Genomic DNA, 13,560 nt, shown 5'->3' with positions numbered 1-13,560 from the left:
CGAGAGAAAGTGGGGATAGGGACAAGGCGTCGGAGAAGAAGAACGGAGGATGGGGAAACCGACGAGATTTTCCCGACGCTTCGAGTTCGACGGCTCCTTATCGGCCGGTCTTGGCAAACCCGCTATCAGTCGCCCTTTTAGCGTCCTCGTCTTCCGTCATGCCTGCTTTCCCTTCCTTCCGACAACTACTTAATCTCTCGCTTTTCTCTCTCCGCTCCTCTTTCCTTTCCTTTCCCAATTCCTTGCTCCCATTAATTCCTTCGCGTCTCCCATCCATCGCAATGTCTGCCGTCGCCCGCTCCATCCGTCCCTTCGCCTCGCGCGCCCTCTCCCAGAAGCTCCCGCTGGCCGCTGCCCGCAGGGTTTCGCCCGCCATGGGTTTCCCGCGGGGAAGTATCAGGAGCTTCTCCCAGAGCCCGTTCAGTGCGATTCCCTCCCGATTCGCCCTTCAGAAGGCCATTGAGGCCTGTCGCTATGATTTGGAAAGCTAATTGTTCCTTCCCCTTGCTGTAGTGGAGGTGAAGAAGTACACCGAGTCTCACGAATGGATCGAGCTGGCCGAGAACGGCAAGACGGGTGAGTGTTCCCTCCCCCTCTCTCGCACACATGGGTCCCCTCCCTTTTACCACAGAAGACTAATTAATTGTGTCTTTTTTGTAATCAATAGCCAAGATCGGTATCACGGAATACGCCGCTAAGTCTCTGGGTGACGTTGTCTACGTCGAGCTGCCCCAGGAGGACCTGGAGGTCAGCGCCGGAGAGCCCGTCGGTGCCGTCGAGTCCGTCAAGTCTGCCTCCGACGTCCTGTCCCCTGTCTCGGGTACCGTCGTGAAGGGTAACTCCATCCTCGAGGACAAGGCTAAGACCATCAACGAGAGCGCCGAGGCTGATGGCTGGATCGCCGAGATCGAGGTCAGCGACGCGGCCGAGCTGGACGGCCTACTGGATGCTGCGGCCTACAAGGAGTCTCTGGATGAGGAGTAAATTGTGTCTTTGAGCTGAGCGGTGTTTTGTGAAAGATTTTTGGTTTTTCTCGTCTTGGTTATGATGGGGTCGTTTCAACTCTTTATGCGCGGGTTCGTTCTATGAGGAATGGTTTTATTGTTCCAATTTTTTTTTATCTATATCTATATCTGTCTGAGGAAAATGTTAGACTTGCGCTGAGCCGTCGCTGGCTTTGGGGCTTTCTGTTCAACAGGGAAGGCCCTCATAATATACAATGATATCAATGATTATCTTACTGAGGGTGTTCGTGCTGAACTCGATGATGTAATGTGGGGATGTGTTGCCGTGCGGCTCTACACCGAAGAGCTCCTCGGCTTACAGCTAGCGATTGGAACCCAGATTGTTCAGACTGCTTTTAATAATCATTGGGTTTGAGATTTGTCATGTACAGCACGCTGCAATTTGTATGTGATGAGAAATTCCCTCAATGCGAACGGTCTACCCTTTGACGCCCCGATATGCTAGCTAGATTCTATCTATACAGGCGGAATTGACTCTCGACAAATCGGACACTGCAGTCGGAGTCGCATCCAGCTCTCCAGACATGTACTGTGGAAAATGTGTCGACACGGCGTCACCATGTACGCGCGACGACTGAGAATGCTGGTCGCCCCGTCCGTCACGCTGCTGCCGCCCGAAGTCCCCGCCAGCACGGGGACATCGATGTCCTGCATGCAAATTGCGCAGTCAAAGATGGCTTTCTTCTTATCCTTAGATCGGTGCTTGTCGTCATCTTTGCTGTCGCTGATATCCCTCTCATCGGCCCGCAGAGCCCCGATCGATAAAACTCCGCCGGACTCCAGCTCACCCGTGGGATCGACCGCGTCCCGCACAATGGGGTGGTAATCATAGGCTGGGGGCGCCCAGCCTCGAGGGACAAAGAAGCGCGGGCCCAGAATGTCCTGGCTGGCCAAGACCCAAACCTGTACCCATACCCAGCCAGCTAGCGCAAGTGCTGTGGTTGTGTCGGGGCGAACAAACAGCACGTTCCCGGGCACGGTGAGAAAGTATAAAAACGGGAACAGTCGGAGGAAGCTCTGTCCGACCACAAATTCCCATCGGAGAGCTTTGCGGCAGTTACGCATGACGTTGCGATATATCTGCGGAGTCCAGAATGACAGGTAAATGAACGCAAGAGTCCGCGCGTATAACTTTCCGAGTCGGTTCGGCCAAAGGGATGACCAAATAGAGGTTATGAGCATGACGAACAACACAAAGTAGAAACGGGCGTACATAGCGCCGACATCGCTGCGAGTTTCCCGAGCGGTGGGAGCCGCACCGCGTGTTGGAGGCGGCTCGTCTTCCTCGTCCGGAGGGTCTTGGTCGGGGGTCAAGATAACCGGAGTTGCGCCGGTATCTCTGACGCGCGCTGCCGTCGCAGGAAGTGGTAGACTCCCCGGTCGAGTATTAGTCGGAGGGCTCGAGCGGCGTTCCTGCTCTCTTCTTTCCGGAGCCTGAACAGCCCAGATTTCCATCATGAACTTCATTCCGATATAGCTGACCGAGAGGAAAGTGAGGAACGACGTAGTTGTCATGATTAAGAACGAAACCGCGGGATAGAGTTCCAGGAGGATGAGTACGAGCAGAAAGGAGTCGCCAAATGCCATCAGAGCGATGGTAAAGAAGCTGATCCGACTGCGAGTGGAAGGCGTGGAAGCCTCCTTCACCTGGCGCAAGAGTAATGAGATCTGAGCGACGGAAACGCCAGCCATCACAAAGATTATGCGAGCAGAGAATTTACCGAATTCTTCCAGTTTGGGCCCCGAAAGATACAGTGCGTCCGTCGGAGGGAAATCAGGGGCGCCCTTGGTCTCCAGGATGTAACCGCAGTCAGGAGAGAACACTAGAGCCGACATAACCATGAGTGGCGGAGACGGTATTGGAGCGCCCATGGGAAATCTCAGCTCCTGCTCTATCTGCTCAATGAGTAATCTATCGGCAAGATAGTCGTTGACTGCAACGGGATGCTGCTGCAAATACACTATGTGTTCGCATTTCGGAGCGGGATATTCCACCTGTTCGGTACCCACCAGCGACGACCAAGGGAAGAGTGTCCGCGGGCGGCTCTTCTTTTCGGAAAGAGTGTCGGAGAGAGATTTGAGGAGTAGCTGGTGGGCGAGGTCGTAAGAGTCGGGCGATAGCATCAAGTGCGGTAGCGAAAACACACCCCCAAACTTCTCGCTGGTGGTACTCAACAGGATGCCTCCTGTCTCCGGGAAATGCACCCCGAACAAGGAGAGGTACCATGTGTTTCCCCAAAAGTCACCACTTTCTACCGCTAAGGTGGCTCGGATTTCTCGAATATGGCCGGAGCGGAGGCGGAGCTCTTCACCACCTCCCTCCCGGAGATCTAGATAGAAGGTCCCACTCTGGCCGGTGACATTCTGGCTAAATTCATGCGTAAAATATTCATTTTCCAAGGCGATCGCAGTCGTATTGAGCGGAGGATGCGGCTTGTCCTGCTTACGGCGTACCCATTCTCCCCGCAGCTTGCCCGTGCAATTGCGATAAACGGGAAGAAGCAATTGGGAGAGGTTGAGCGCGGGGGATGCGTTGGGATCTTGGAGTCCCTTCGGGGGCTCTAATCCGGCGTCGGAGATGGCATTATGGAGTTGGTAACGAGCTCTATCCTGTACATCTCCCAGGAGGTCCCAGGCGTAACTATCATTCTTTCTTACCCCGGGGAACGGAAGCCATCGATCCTCTTGCGGGTTGAAGTCCCCATAGTTGGACTCATTCAGCAAGCGCAGCGCATGGCGTTCCCTGGCCACTTCCCGTTGATGTTCTCGGTCCTGAACAATCAACGGAGGATGCGACTGGGAGCTGAGAAGAAGATAGAATACGACCAAGAGGAAGAAAAAGGAACCGCGGTGATCCATCAAGAATGCCAAGACGATGTAGGCATCGGAATCTGGGGGCCTCCTCGAATGACAGCGCCTAGGTTGAAAGTCGCATGGCCGTAGAAGGGGCGCAAAGACGACGGCGGAAATGTACAAGCGACCAGGAAGATGGGGGAGGAAGAGAAGTTTAAATCAGGACAGATGAGCGTGTCAGAGACTGGACTCAGTCCAAGTCGACAGATGGATGATCGGAAGGCCGAGGGAAGAGCGCGAGAAAGGCGGAGTCGATGATGCGACGAGTGAGTCGAGGCCTCAGGCCAGCCCCCCGCCTTGGCCCTTTTTCCGCCTCTCCTTTTGTCGATCGGTCGAACTGTCAGCTTAACTTTCCTCCTTCTTTCCTCCATTCCTGAACTTTGCCCTGTCACATACCGAGTTCCAAATCCCTCAAGCGGCGCAGGCGCCCGTTACTGTCTCGTCAGGCACCTCCAATGGCGTCAAACCTCCCCATTCCTCTCCCTCCGCGCACTCCCACTCCGCCTCTGGATGACCCTCCGAAGGCCCCCAACCATGGCTCCAATCCAGGGACTGTCGGCCACGACTCGCTGTCGCCCTTGGTAGACACGTTTGCTCAGTCGCGCAGTGGTCTGGATACGGAAGATCGCAAGCATTTGAGTCCTACGCGGGCGAACTTCAGTTTTGGTCCGTCCGACTCGCAGCAGAATGGCCAGAGCGACCCTGATCCGGCTGGGCCCTTCAATTTCAAGACTGCAACGATGGCAAAGAGCCCGGTGATCAAATCTGTAGGTGTTTTGATGCTCAAGCTCTCCTTGTGCCTCCTTCGCAGAGCTACAGAATCGTATTAAGGACATCGTACTGATTATCTTTGAACATAGAACATTGGCCAGCGTCGCGGACACAAGTACAAGCACAGTAGTATTTCGCATCAGATCTTTTTGGAACCGCCCCCAAGAGCGCCCCTAGCACTGCCAAACTCGCTACCCATCCCCACCTTGAAGGAGTGCCGGGCCAGTATGTCCAAGGATCAGAAAACACGATTCTGGTGGAGTATATGCCACATGTTTGTTGCCGCGTATACACTTTGGAGCGCGCATGGGTCCTTGGCCATGACTGCTCTATCCCATTTGATACTGTTTGATTCGCTGGGTGCAATGCTTTGTGTGGCCGTGGACGTCCTGAGCAACTTCGAAGTGTGGAAGCGCTCTAGCATTCGGCATCCCTTTGGCTTAGAACGGGCAGAGGTGCTGGCTGGTTTTGCTATGTGTGTACTCCTGCTCTTCATGGGGATGGACCTCATTTCGCATAACTTGCAACACTTTCTCGAATCATCCGGTCATGAACCCCACCATTCCCATCCCCACGATCGTGTGACCGTGGGCAGCGTGGATGTCACCGCTGTGCTTGCCGTCTCGTCTACATTGGTCTCGGCTATCGGCTTGAAGAACCACGGGCGGATAGGGAAGGCGATGCGATTCGGATACATTGAGTCCCTGCCCTCGGTGCTCAGCAATCCGTCCCATTTCCTGACACTCTCGTGCTCCACGCTTTTGTTGATACTTCCCTTGGTATCCATTCGGCTGTACAACTGGCTTGACGTGCTGCTGTCCGTGACGATCTCCATTTCCATGTGTGTCATTGGTGTGCGCCTGGTCAAGACGCTGGGATCGATGCTTCTGATGTCTTACTCCGGTCAAGGCGTGACTGATGTCATCCGGGACATCGAGGCGGACCCCTGTGTTTTCGGGATCGACGACGCACGATTCTGGCAAGTCCATTACGGTCTCTGCATGGCGAACTTGAAACTCCGAGTGTCCGGCACCGAAGAGAACCTCACGCGACTCCGAGAGCGCATCTCTAGCTTGATCAGAAACCGGCTGGGCGGAGGATACGGATCTGGTGGTCAGAGATGGGAAGTGTCCCTGCAGTTTACGATAGAAAGGGCATGATTGACATGACGCGCAGCTAGGAGTGCTGACCTGACACGAGCAACATCTGTACATGAATTAGGCTACATATCTACTTTATATTAGTTCAATATATAGCATCTCATACTGGTTCTGGTCTTGCGAGAGACCGACCCTTATTGATTATCCGAAAGTCCATTCTCCTACTCATTTTTCCTCGTCCATTCACTACTTCTATGCTCACCTCAACCATCCCCGGAAACACAAACGCCCACTCTCTTCCTCTCCCCAGTCAAAGCCTCTCCAATACACCCCCAGAGAACCAATGCAACAGAATGATCACCTTCCTCGACCTCCCCCTCCCCATCCGGGAGCAAATCTACCGCCACGTCCTCGTGATGGCGCGCATCTTCGTCCGCCCCTTCATCTCAATGGATTATCTCTTCGACGCCAATCGCGTCGACACCTACGGCATCCCCACGCTCTCCCTGCTCTCCGTCTGCAAGCAAATCCATCAAGAAGCCACCCCCATCTACCTCCGCGAAAACACGTTCTCCATCGTGCACATCGACCTCCTTGCCGGCGCATGCCGGGACTCGCCACGCATCGCCCAGAACTTGAAGTCCATACGCCATATCGAACTCATCTTCGACTGCCGCGATTACATCTACCTCGCGCAGTTCGTGGCCGACCAACTCCCCACCGTCTCTGTGGCCATCGACGCCCTGTCCCCGAGCTACCAGAAAGTGACGGTCCTTCGCGCCCTGGACGCCATGCATCTCGACTTTCCTTCGGCGGAGGGGCTCCTCCAGTGTTCGCCGCGCGCCAGCAGTACCCCATTTTCGATCGAAATGGACATGGAAAGCACCGCGTCAGCGACGGCGTCGGCGTTACATGATCGCCACATCGAGAACATGAAGGAGTACCTATGGGGCCGGACACTGACGTTTGTGCGGAAGACGTTCCGTCTGGCCTTACTGCAGGTCGATCTACGACATTGTACGTGCGTCGACGGATGCTGTCGTCTAGCGGAAGAGGTGCTGCGCTGGGGCTGGTTTCATGTCTGGGTGAAGGGTATGCCGGCGCAGGTGCTGGTACGGGGAGCTTCTCGGGGTGAGAAGGGGGTTATTGCGAAGATCTTCGACCGGCAGAGGTTTCATGCTGGGTTGCGGGGGGAGGAGGTTTATGATGGAGGGAGGGTTCTGGATGGAAGGGATTTGGATGGGTATGCGAGTGTGATGAAGGGGGTTTATGAGAGGGTGAAGGGTGAAGATGGGTTGTGAGGGCTACCTATGTGGTTTCTTTGGTGGATATCGAGGGAGGGAGTAGGAGGCCCGGTCAATTGTAGGAGTTCAGAACGTGGATACATACCCATTTACAGAGATATACTCCGTACTTGAGTCGGGTTGAACTGGAGTTGAACTGGAGTTGAAGGAATTCAATCAAGTTGTCATTGGAACGCAAAGCACCAAACAAAATGAGCAAGATCTAAGCTCTATGCTCTCTCAGACATAAGCTTAAAGCCCATGTCTCAGGCTTCCCTCCTCTCATAAAGTCAAGCATATAAAAAAAAAGAACCGGTCGAATTTTAGTACAAGTAATTGGTATACTGGGCTCCATTTCCCCTCGCCTCCCCTTGAGTGTCTCCAGTATCACACACCTAGCACGCAATATAGAAACAAAAGCATAGAAAATTTGAGAATCGATTCGCTCTTCAAGCTTCTCATGTACACACGCACGCGCACACACACCCTTTTTCACCTTCACGACGTCGCGGCCAGAGCACCCGTCTCATCCACCTTCTCGTCTCTTCTCCGGCGCTTCTCGAGGATAGCCTCCCGGCGCTGTGCGAGGATCTTCAGCTGTCGGCTCTCGACGCCCTGCAGCCAGTATCCGAAGCTGCCGCCAACACCGGCGAACAGGGGGTACACCCAGAGGGATTCCCTAGCGAGGATGGGACGCATTTCAATGCCGAGTTGCCAAAGACGGACGGCGATGCCTACAGTCAAGGGATATATATTAGTCTAGGGGTTTCAATTGGGCGAGTATGGTGTTGCTCGAGCGGAGGGGGCGTGGCATGACGGAGAAAGAACTCGTGAACACATACCGAAGCCGCCCCAGAAGAGGACTTTGTGGACCATGATGACAGCCGGGTGAAAAGGAATCGACAAGGGATGGAATTCTCAGGATCACTGGTCGGAGAATTGAAGTCGCGGCTCAAACCAGCGACGTTAAAAAGAAGCAATTGGAGGGAGGGAAGTACCGGGGCTAATCGGTCAGTCGGCGGAGCAAGTCTCGAGAATGAGGTCTCTCTCTCTCTCTCTGCCCCGTCGAATCACGGGGCGGCAGTTCCCAATCGGTGCCCGCCTTCGGACCATCGTTCCGCCGACCGCAGGGTTTCTGCCGCTGCTTTGTCTCGCTGTTGCGACAAGCTCGCATCTTTTGGTTTCACTCTGCCTGTTCCTCCCGGTTACCACGGAACTCGCCACTGACTGGGTCTCTGGTCCGGTTTTGTTTTCGCCTATGGCGGAGCCAGAGGAAATGTCGGATGTGCAGGTTGGCGGCTTCAAGCGGCCGTCTGTGGATCTGGATGGTTTGCAGCGGAAGAAGTTCAAGATGGAGGAGCTGCCGCTGTCCGCGACGCAACATGCGGCCATTGATCACCTGTTACACGCATTCAAGAAGAAAGGAGGGTTCGATGCGGTCCGGAAGAAAGTGTGGGCGGAATTTGACGAAGGGGTATGGCTCCTAATTTTCTGTTCCTTTGTTCTTATTTGCATGTCGCAATCTACGATCCTGGCGCTAATGCCCTTCGCTTCTAGGAGGGTAAAGTGGAATTTACTAAATTGCTGGTCGAATTAGCAGAATCGGAGATCGATCGCGAACCCGAGCTTCTTTCTCGCGAACGGGGGAAAGCCGCGACCCTGATCGAGGGTGCCGTGGATCGCAGCGATGTCTACAAATCCGTCGAGAGATCCCTTGATGCGCTGGCCTCGAATCACCTCCCCACGATTCTCGATTCCGTACGCGACATCCGGCGCCAGGAAATCGGCGATGAAGCGGCCGCTCGAGAGGAGCGCGCCGGGAACAAGACGGACGAGGATTACGCCGCTCAAGTGAAGGAGAAACGGGACGAGCGCGAGAAGGAGTGGCAGGAATACTTGCGCCAGCAAAAAGAAATTGACGAACAGGAGGCCCAGCGCAAGGAGGAGGAAGAGCGGAAGCAACGAGAGATCAAGCGCCAGAAGGAAGAGGAGGATCGAGTCCGCCGAAGAGAGCGCGAGGAACAGCGCCGCGCCGAGCAACGGCTGCTAGATGAGCAGCGGGAGAAAGACCGTCAGGAACGATATGAACGCCGCCGACGGGAGGAGCGCGATCGATACCGTGACTACGATCGATATCGCGATAGTGACCGCAGCCGCACTCGAGACCGAGACTCAGACCGCGACCGAGACCGTTACCGCCATCGCGATCGTTCCCCCGGGTACCGTTCTGATCGCGGCCTCTCCCCACGCTTTCGCGACAGCCGCAAAGATACCTCCGCCACTCCCAAGGAACCCACGCCGGCACCACCCGCTCCTGCCGCGGCCTCTGCGCCTGCCCCGCCGGTCGATGAGAAATCTTTGGAAGAAGCAGCGCTGGAGCTCCTGCTCAAGGAGGGCGAGGAGCTCGCGGCCAAAGCCCGACAGAAACCCGAGTTTGACTTCGAGGAAGCCGAAGCGATCGAAAACGGACTCAAGCCGCCCTCGACACGACCGAAGAGTTCCTCCGACACCAAGCACCTCATGCCCGCGTCGAAGGACGACAGCCCGGCGGGCGAGTCTAGCACACATCACAAACGCAGTTCGGTGGCAGAAGATCGCCCGCTCTCCTCTCGCAAACGGGATGAGAGTCGGAGTCGCTCGAGGAGGAGGCATACATCTCGGATTGAGGATGGCCGACGGGAGTCGCGGGACACCACCGATCGACCGCGAGACCGCGACTCCGATGAGAGACCTGCGGTTCGTGACTTCCGAGGTGGATATGGCGATCGAAGCTATCGACCTAATCGGCGGAGTCGGAGCAGATCTACCACGCGGGGTCAGGATGATAAAAAGCGGGATTTAGATCGCAGTCGGGATGATCGGGACCAAAGGTTTGACAGTCGCCGGGATCGTAGTCGAGACCGCGACAGGGACAGGGATAGGGATCGGAGGGATAGAGATAGGGACAGGGACAGAGACCGATATCGCGACGATTACCGTCGCCGTCGCAGCGACTACGCTCGCTCCCGATCTCGCCCTCGATATAGCTCACGTACTCGCTCCCGCTCTACTCACCGTGATCGCGAACGCGAACGCGACCGACCCAGAGAGAGGGACCGCGATAGGGAGAGAGACAGGGATCGAGACCATCGGGACCGAAACCGTGACCGTGACCGTGACCAGGAGACTTCCTCACGACCATCCCCTTCACCGCGACAGAGATCACGCTCACGCCGTCGGTCACGATCTCGCAGACGGTCCCCCAGACGAGAATCCAACACCCTCGACATCGACCGCTACGTGCCCGCAACGAGCAACCGCAGCCGGTCTCCCCGTCGTCGCGTACGATCTCCCGAGCGTGAGCAGCGAGAGCGCGAAGAGCGGCCGCGCTTCGGGGAAGCCGATCGATACATCCCCGGCGGAGAACGAGATCGGGAGCCGGCCACCAAGGAACCGGAGCGCAATCGCGACGCTGAGGATCGACGACCGCGCAGAAGAAGTCCCAGTCGACGGAGGAGTCGCAGCCGCTAGACAGCAACCAAAGAAAGGGCTCTCTCCATGCGATTCGGTTTCGTCGGCATGTCTATACTGTATTTTATCTTTGGGATGTACACTAGTTAGCGACATGGCATTCTTGGGATCGGGGTTGGGGATTTTGTATTATAGGGAAGTACCGAATCTTAATTCTAATGATGGGTTATGTTCATCCTCGCTCTCTGATGCTTATGGTTATATATGAGAGACAAGCTGAAGAAAATGCTTCCAGCGCGTATAACAAGGGAAAACGAAAAGCCAGAGCGCTTATACCAGTAACGCGCAAGAAGCTCTGGGGGAAGAAATACAAAGACAAAAGATACATGGGAAGCGAAGCGCAAAGAAGAAGCGAAACTACAAACACCGCCAGCAACCCCAATCGGAACTGCATGAACCCGGGCTCAAATCGCACCGCTATGAATCCTTCAACGCCAACCGCTCCACGGCTTCCTGGTACCCTTCGTTCTCGTCATGCCGCTTGTAGAAGTAGGCATTGGAACCGGACCCCGTGGGCCGGAGGTCTGGCGATAAGCGGTCGAGAATGGTGCGCTCCAGGACCTTGATGGATTTTTCGTTGTCACCGAGCTTGTTCCAGACGGAGATTAGATGCGAGTTGAAGCGTACGGAGGTGGAAACGCCGAGGACGTGGTCATGTTCTAGATATATTGTTAGCCAGTGCTCTCTGAGTAGTTTCCTATTCCAGTCCCCCTGGGACAACAATAAACCAAGAAATAGGAATAGTTAACAGAAGGAAAGAAAAGGAAATGAAAACATACCCTTCTCCAACACCGCCTGAAACTCATTCGCCATGCAAAGGATCGCAATCTCATGAAAGAACGCCTGCGCCTTGCTCTTCGGCACCCGAAACCGCCAACACCCGCCCTTCAGGTTCTCCGGATCCTCCCAAACCGGCCGCACACCCTTTCGAAAGATATGCACGGTGTCGCGCAGCCGCACCTTGTCCCAGGGGTAGTTGTTGTAGACGCGGTAGAAGGTCGCGATGTCGGCAACGTCCTCATGTAGCACGTACAGCCGGTTCGCGTAGTCGTCCGCCGGATCGGAGTGTTTGTCGTACCAGACGGTCCAGTGGTATTGGAAGGGGAGAGGACGCAGTTTGCCGAAGATGTTCTGGTGGAGGGATTTGCGGGTGATGGGCGTGAGGGTGGATTCGTCGGGGCTGGTGAGCTCGTCGGTGATGGGGCTGGCGTCGTTGATGTGGAGTTTGGGGAGGGACATTTTTATTGATTTGGTATGCGTCTCTGGGTATCAAGAACGGAGTATAAAGAAAAAGAAAGGTATAGATTGGTTATGGGTCGTTTAGAGCTGGTAATATAGGTTCGAGAGATCGAGTTCTCTGATGCTCATGCCAGTTGGCCCTAGGACGGTTGGGAGTGGCTCAGGGCTCAGGAGGGGGAAGAGGGCCAAAAGGAGTATATAGTCTCCGGTGGATGAGAAATCGAAAAGAATGAAAAGAAACAAGAAATCTAGAATTGGAGTCAGCCTTGAGTCATTTTATACAAGATGCGAGATGGACGAGACAAAGAGCAAAGAGGGTAATGAAGTATAAGACGGGATCAACAATCAGGCAATACAATCAATGACAATCCATCCATGGAGGGATAAAGGAACAATGACTCTGTGAATGAAGACAAGCCCCACTGACTTTGGACGTCTGGACCATCGACAAGAACAGGACGGAGTATGACTGTTGCGTGTTAAACCATCTGGACGGATTAGACCAGGTATACATCCTCCCTCCTTATATACTTCCCACTAATATGACAGACGTCCACTGAGCACACACAGCGGGACGATCAGCGTGATTCGAGAAGTGAAATCACGCCTCCCAGTTTCATGCTGGCTTTCCCCTTTCCCATTCCCTTTCATTACTTATCCCCTGCGCCGTTCCACCTGCGACACAAGACCCCGAAATCTGAATCCACCGCGAAATTCAATCCCCACTTCTTTTCCTCCCCCGTCAACGTCCAAGAAAGAAATCCTTCTGCACGACATTTCGCCCACTCTCTCTCACACTTCCCTCCCCCTCCCCCTCCTTCCCCCCCTCCTCCTCCTTGTCTCTCTTTCTTTCTACCCCTCTGGGTCTGCACTTTCATTGGCGAACGCAATCATGGCCGATGCACCCACTAAGCGCCCGGAATGCGACACGCAGCGCCAATCACCCACCACCTCGCTTGCCCACCGGACTCGCGCGCCCTCGAGTGCTCAGCACGCCCGGCGCCAAATTTCGCCCTCTGCTGGCCCCCGCGACGGCTCCGTTCCCGCCGTCAGCGCCAACGCCGATGTGAATCACGGCGCTAACCATGCCGCCGCCGACGACGATGACGACGACGACTACACCTCCTCCTCGGGGAGTGACAGTGATAGCGACGAGGAGGCGCGTGACGACGAGCACGAGAACGTAGGGCGGCTAGACGGTGACGGTGACGACGTACGCATGCCGCATATCTCGGGGCGCGCGAAGCCGCGGATTCATCGCGTCGAGGGGGACTCAGGGCTCGTGGCGCGCTTGTCGGCGTTTCTGCCGCAGATGAAGAGCGCGAATGAGGATTTGCAGCGCGAGATTGACGCCGGTCGGGGGATGGATTTGAGGCTGGATGAGGTGGACGAGCAGAGTGAGGGGCGGTATATTGAGATGGTATGTCTTTTCTTGACTCTCGAATTTTTTTCTTCTTCTCGGACTAAGGGAATGCTAACTCCGGTTTTTACTACGGTATAGAATCTCGGTCTAGGTGTCCTGGAAGAGCAACACTCCGATGACGAAGACAAGGGCGAAAAGTCTGAAAAGCCCCAGAAAGAATCCGAAGTGCGTTCGAAATCGGAAACGGACTCGAACGTCATGGATACATTAATGGGCAACGACGAATCGCCCTCGTCGAAGAAGCCGACGATTCAAGAACTATAATCCCCATCGACCGGGGTGGTATAATAATTGCATGGAAATGGCGCTCTTCGGTTTGGGATTATCTACATGGTGCACAATATACGGTCGGAGCC

The 13,560-nt window shown here is 55.1% G+C and overlaps 8 protein-coding genes across 8 annotated transcripts; 5 read left to right on the top strand and 3 right to left on the bottom strand.

Annotated features, from left to right (window-relative positions):
• Positions 1–281: 281 nt before the first annotated feature.
• On the top strand, positions 282–984 carry KD926_006331 (glycine decarboxylase subunit H; the record flags this gene model as incomplete). The annotated part of the gene is made up of 3 exons (XM_053099315.1): positions 282–468; positions 514–576; positions 668–984. The coding sequence occupies 3 exons, from the start codon at positions 282–284 to the stop codon at positions 982–984; spliced, it is 567 nt and encodes a 188-aa protein (XP_052956975.1).
• A 497-nt stretch (positions 985–1,481) lies between these two features.
• dscA (ubiquitin-protein ligase dscA) lies at positions 1,482–3,884 on the bottom strand (the record flags this gene model as incomplete). The annotated part of the gene is made up of 1 exon (XM_053099314.1): positions 1,482–3,884. One exon carries the CDS (start codon positions 3,882–3,884, stop codon positions 1,482–1,484), a length of 2,403 nt encoding a protein of 800 aa, XP_052956974.1.
• A 449-nt stretch (positions 3,885–4,333) lies between these two features.
• On the top strand, positions 4,334–5,809 carry KD926_006329 (cation efflux family protein family; the record flags this gene model as incomplete). Its single annotated transcript, XM_053099312.1, has 2 exons — positions 4,334–4,645; positions 4,739–5,809. 2 exons carry the CDS (start codon positions 4,334–4,336, stop codon positions 5,807–5,809), a joined length of 1,383 nt encoding a protein of 460 aa, XP_052956973.1.
• A 194-nt stretch (positions 5,810–6,003) lies between these two features.
• KD926_006328 (uncharacterized protein) lies at positions 6,004–7,050 on the top strand (the record flags this gene model as incomplete). The annotated part of the gene is made up of 1 exon (XM_053099311.1): positions 6,004–7,050. The coding sequence occupies one exon, from the start codon at positions 6,004–6,006 to the stop codon at positions 7,048–7,050; it is 1,047 nt and encodes a 348-aa protein (XP_052956972.1).
• Positions 7,051–7,530: 480 nt separating this feature from the next.
• Positions 7,531–7,908, bottom strand: KD926_006327 (putative NADH-ubiquinone oxidoreductase 14 kDa subunit; the record flags this gene model as incomplete). The annotated part of the gene is made up of 2 exons (XM_053099310.1): positions 7,531–7,766; positions 7,875–7,908. The coding sequence occupies 2 exons, from the start codon at positions 7,906–7,908 to the stop codon at positions 7,531–7,533; spliced, it is 270 nt and encodes an 89-aa protein (XP_052956971.1).
• A 160-nt stretch (positions 7,909–8,068) lies between these two features.
• On the top strand, positions 8,069–10,542 carry KD926_006326 (BOD1/SHG1 domain-containing protein; the record flags this gene model as incomplete). Its single annotated transcript, XM_053099309.1, has 2 exons — positions 8,069–8,506; positions 8,590–10,542. The coding sequence occupies 2 exons, from the start codon at positions 8,069–8,071 to the stop codon at positions 10,540–10,542; spliced, it is 2,391 nt and encodes a 796-aa protein (XP_052956970.1).
• Positions 10,543–10,959: 417 nt separating this feature from the next.
• KD926_006325 (eukaryotic translation initiation factor 4E) lies at positions 10,960–11,781 on the bottom strand (the record flags this gene model as incomplete). Its single annotated transcript, XM_053099308.1, has 2 exons — positions 10,960–11,201; positions 11,322–11,781. 2 exons carry the CDS (start codon positions 11,779–11,781, stop codon positions 10,960–10,962), a joined length of 702 nt encoding a protein of 233 aa, XP_052956969.1.
• An 892-nt stretch (positions 11,782–12,673) lies between these two features.
• KD926_006324 (NOPCHAP1/New4 family protein) lies at positions 12,674–13,468 on the top strand (the record flags this gene model as incomplete). Its single annotated transcript, XM_053099307.1, has 2 exons — positions 12,674–13,201; positions 13,283–13,468. The coding sequence occupies 2 exons, from the start codon at positions 12,674–12,676 to the stop codon at positions 13,466–13,468; spliced, it is 714 nt and encodes a 237-aa protein (XP_052956968.1).
• Between the last annotated feature and the right edge of the window lie 92 nt (positions 13,469–13,560).

Source organism: Aspergillus affinis (genome assembly GCF_023601865.1).
Source record: "Aspergillus affinis strain CMG 70 chromosome Unknown NODE_32_length_299506_cov_85_929706, whole genome shotgun sequence".
NCBI lineage: Eukaryota > Fungi > Ascomycota > Eurotiomycetes > Eurotiales > Aspergillaceae > Aspergillus > Aspergillus affinis.
This window is presented reverse-complemented; position numbering and strand designations above follow the sequence as displayed.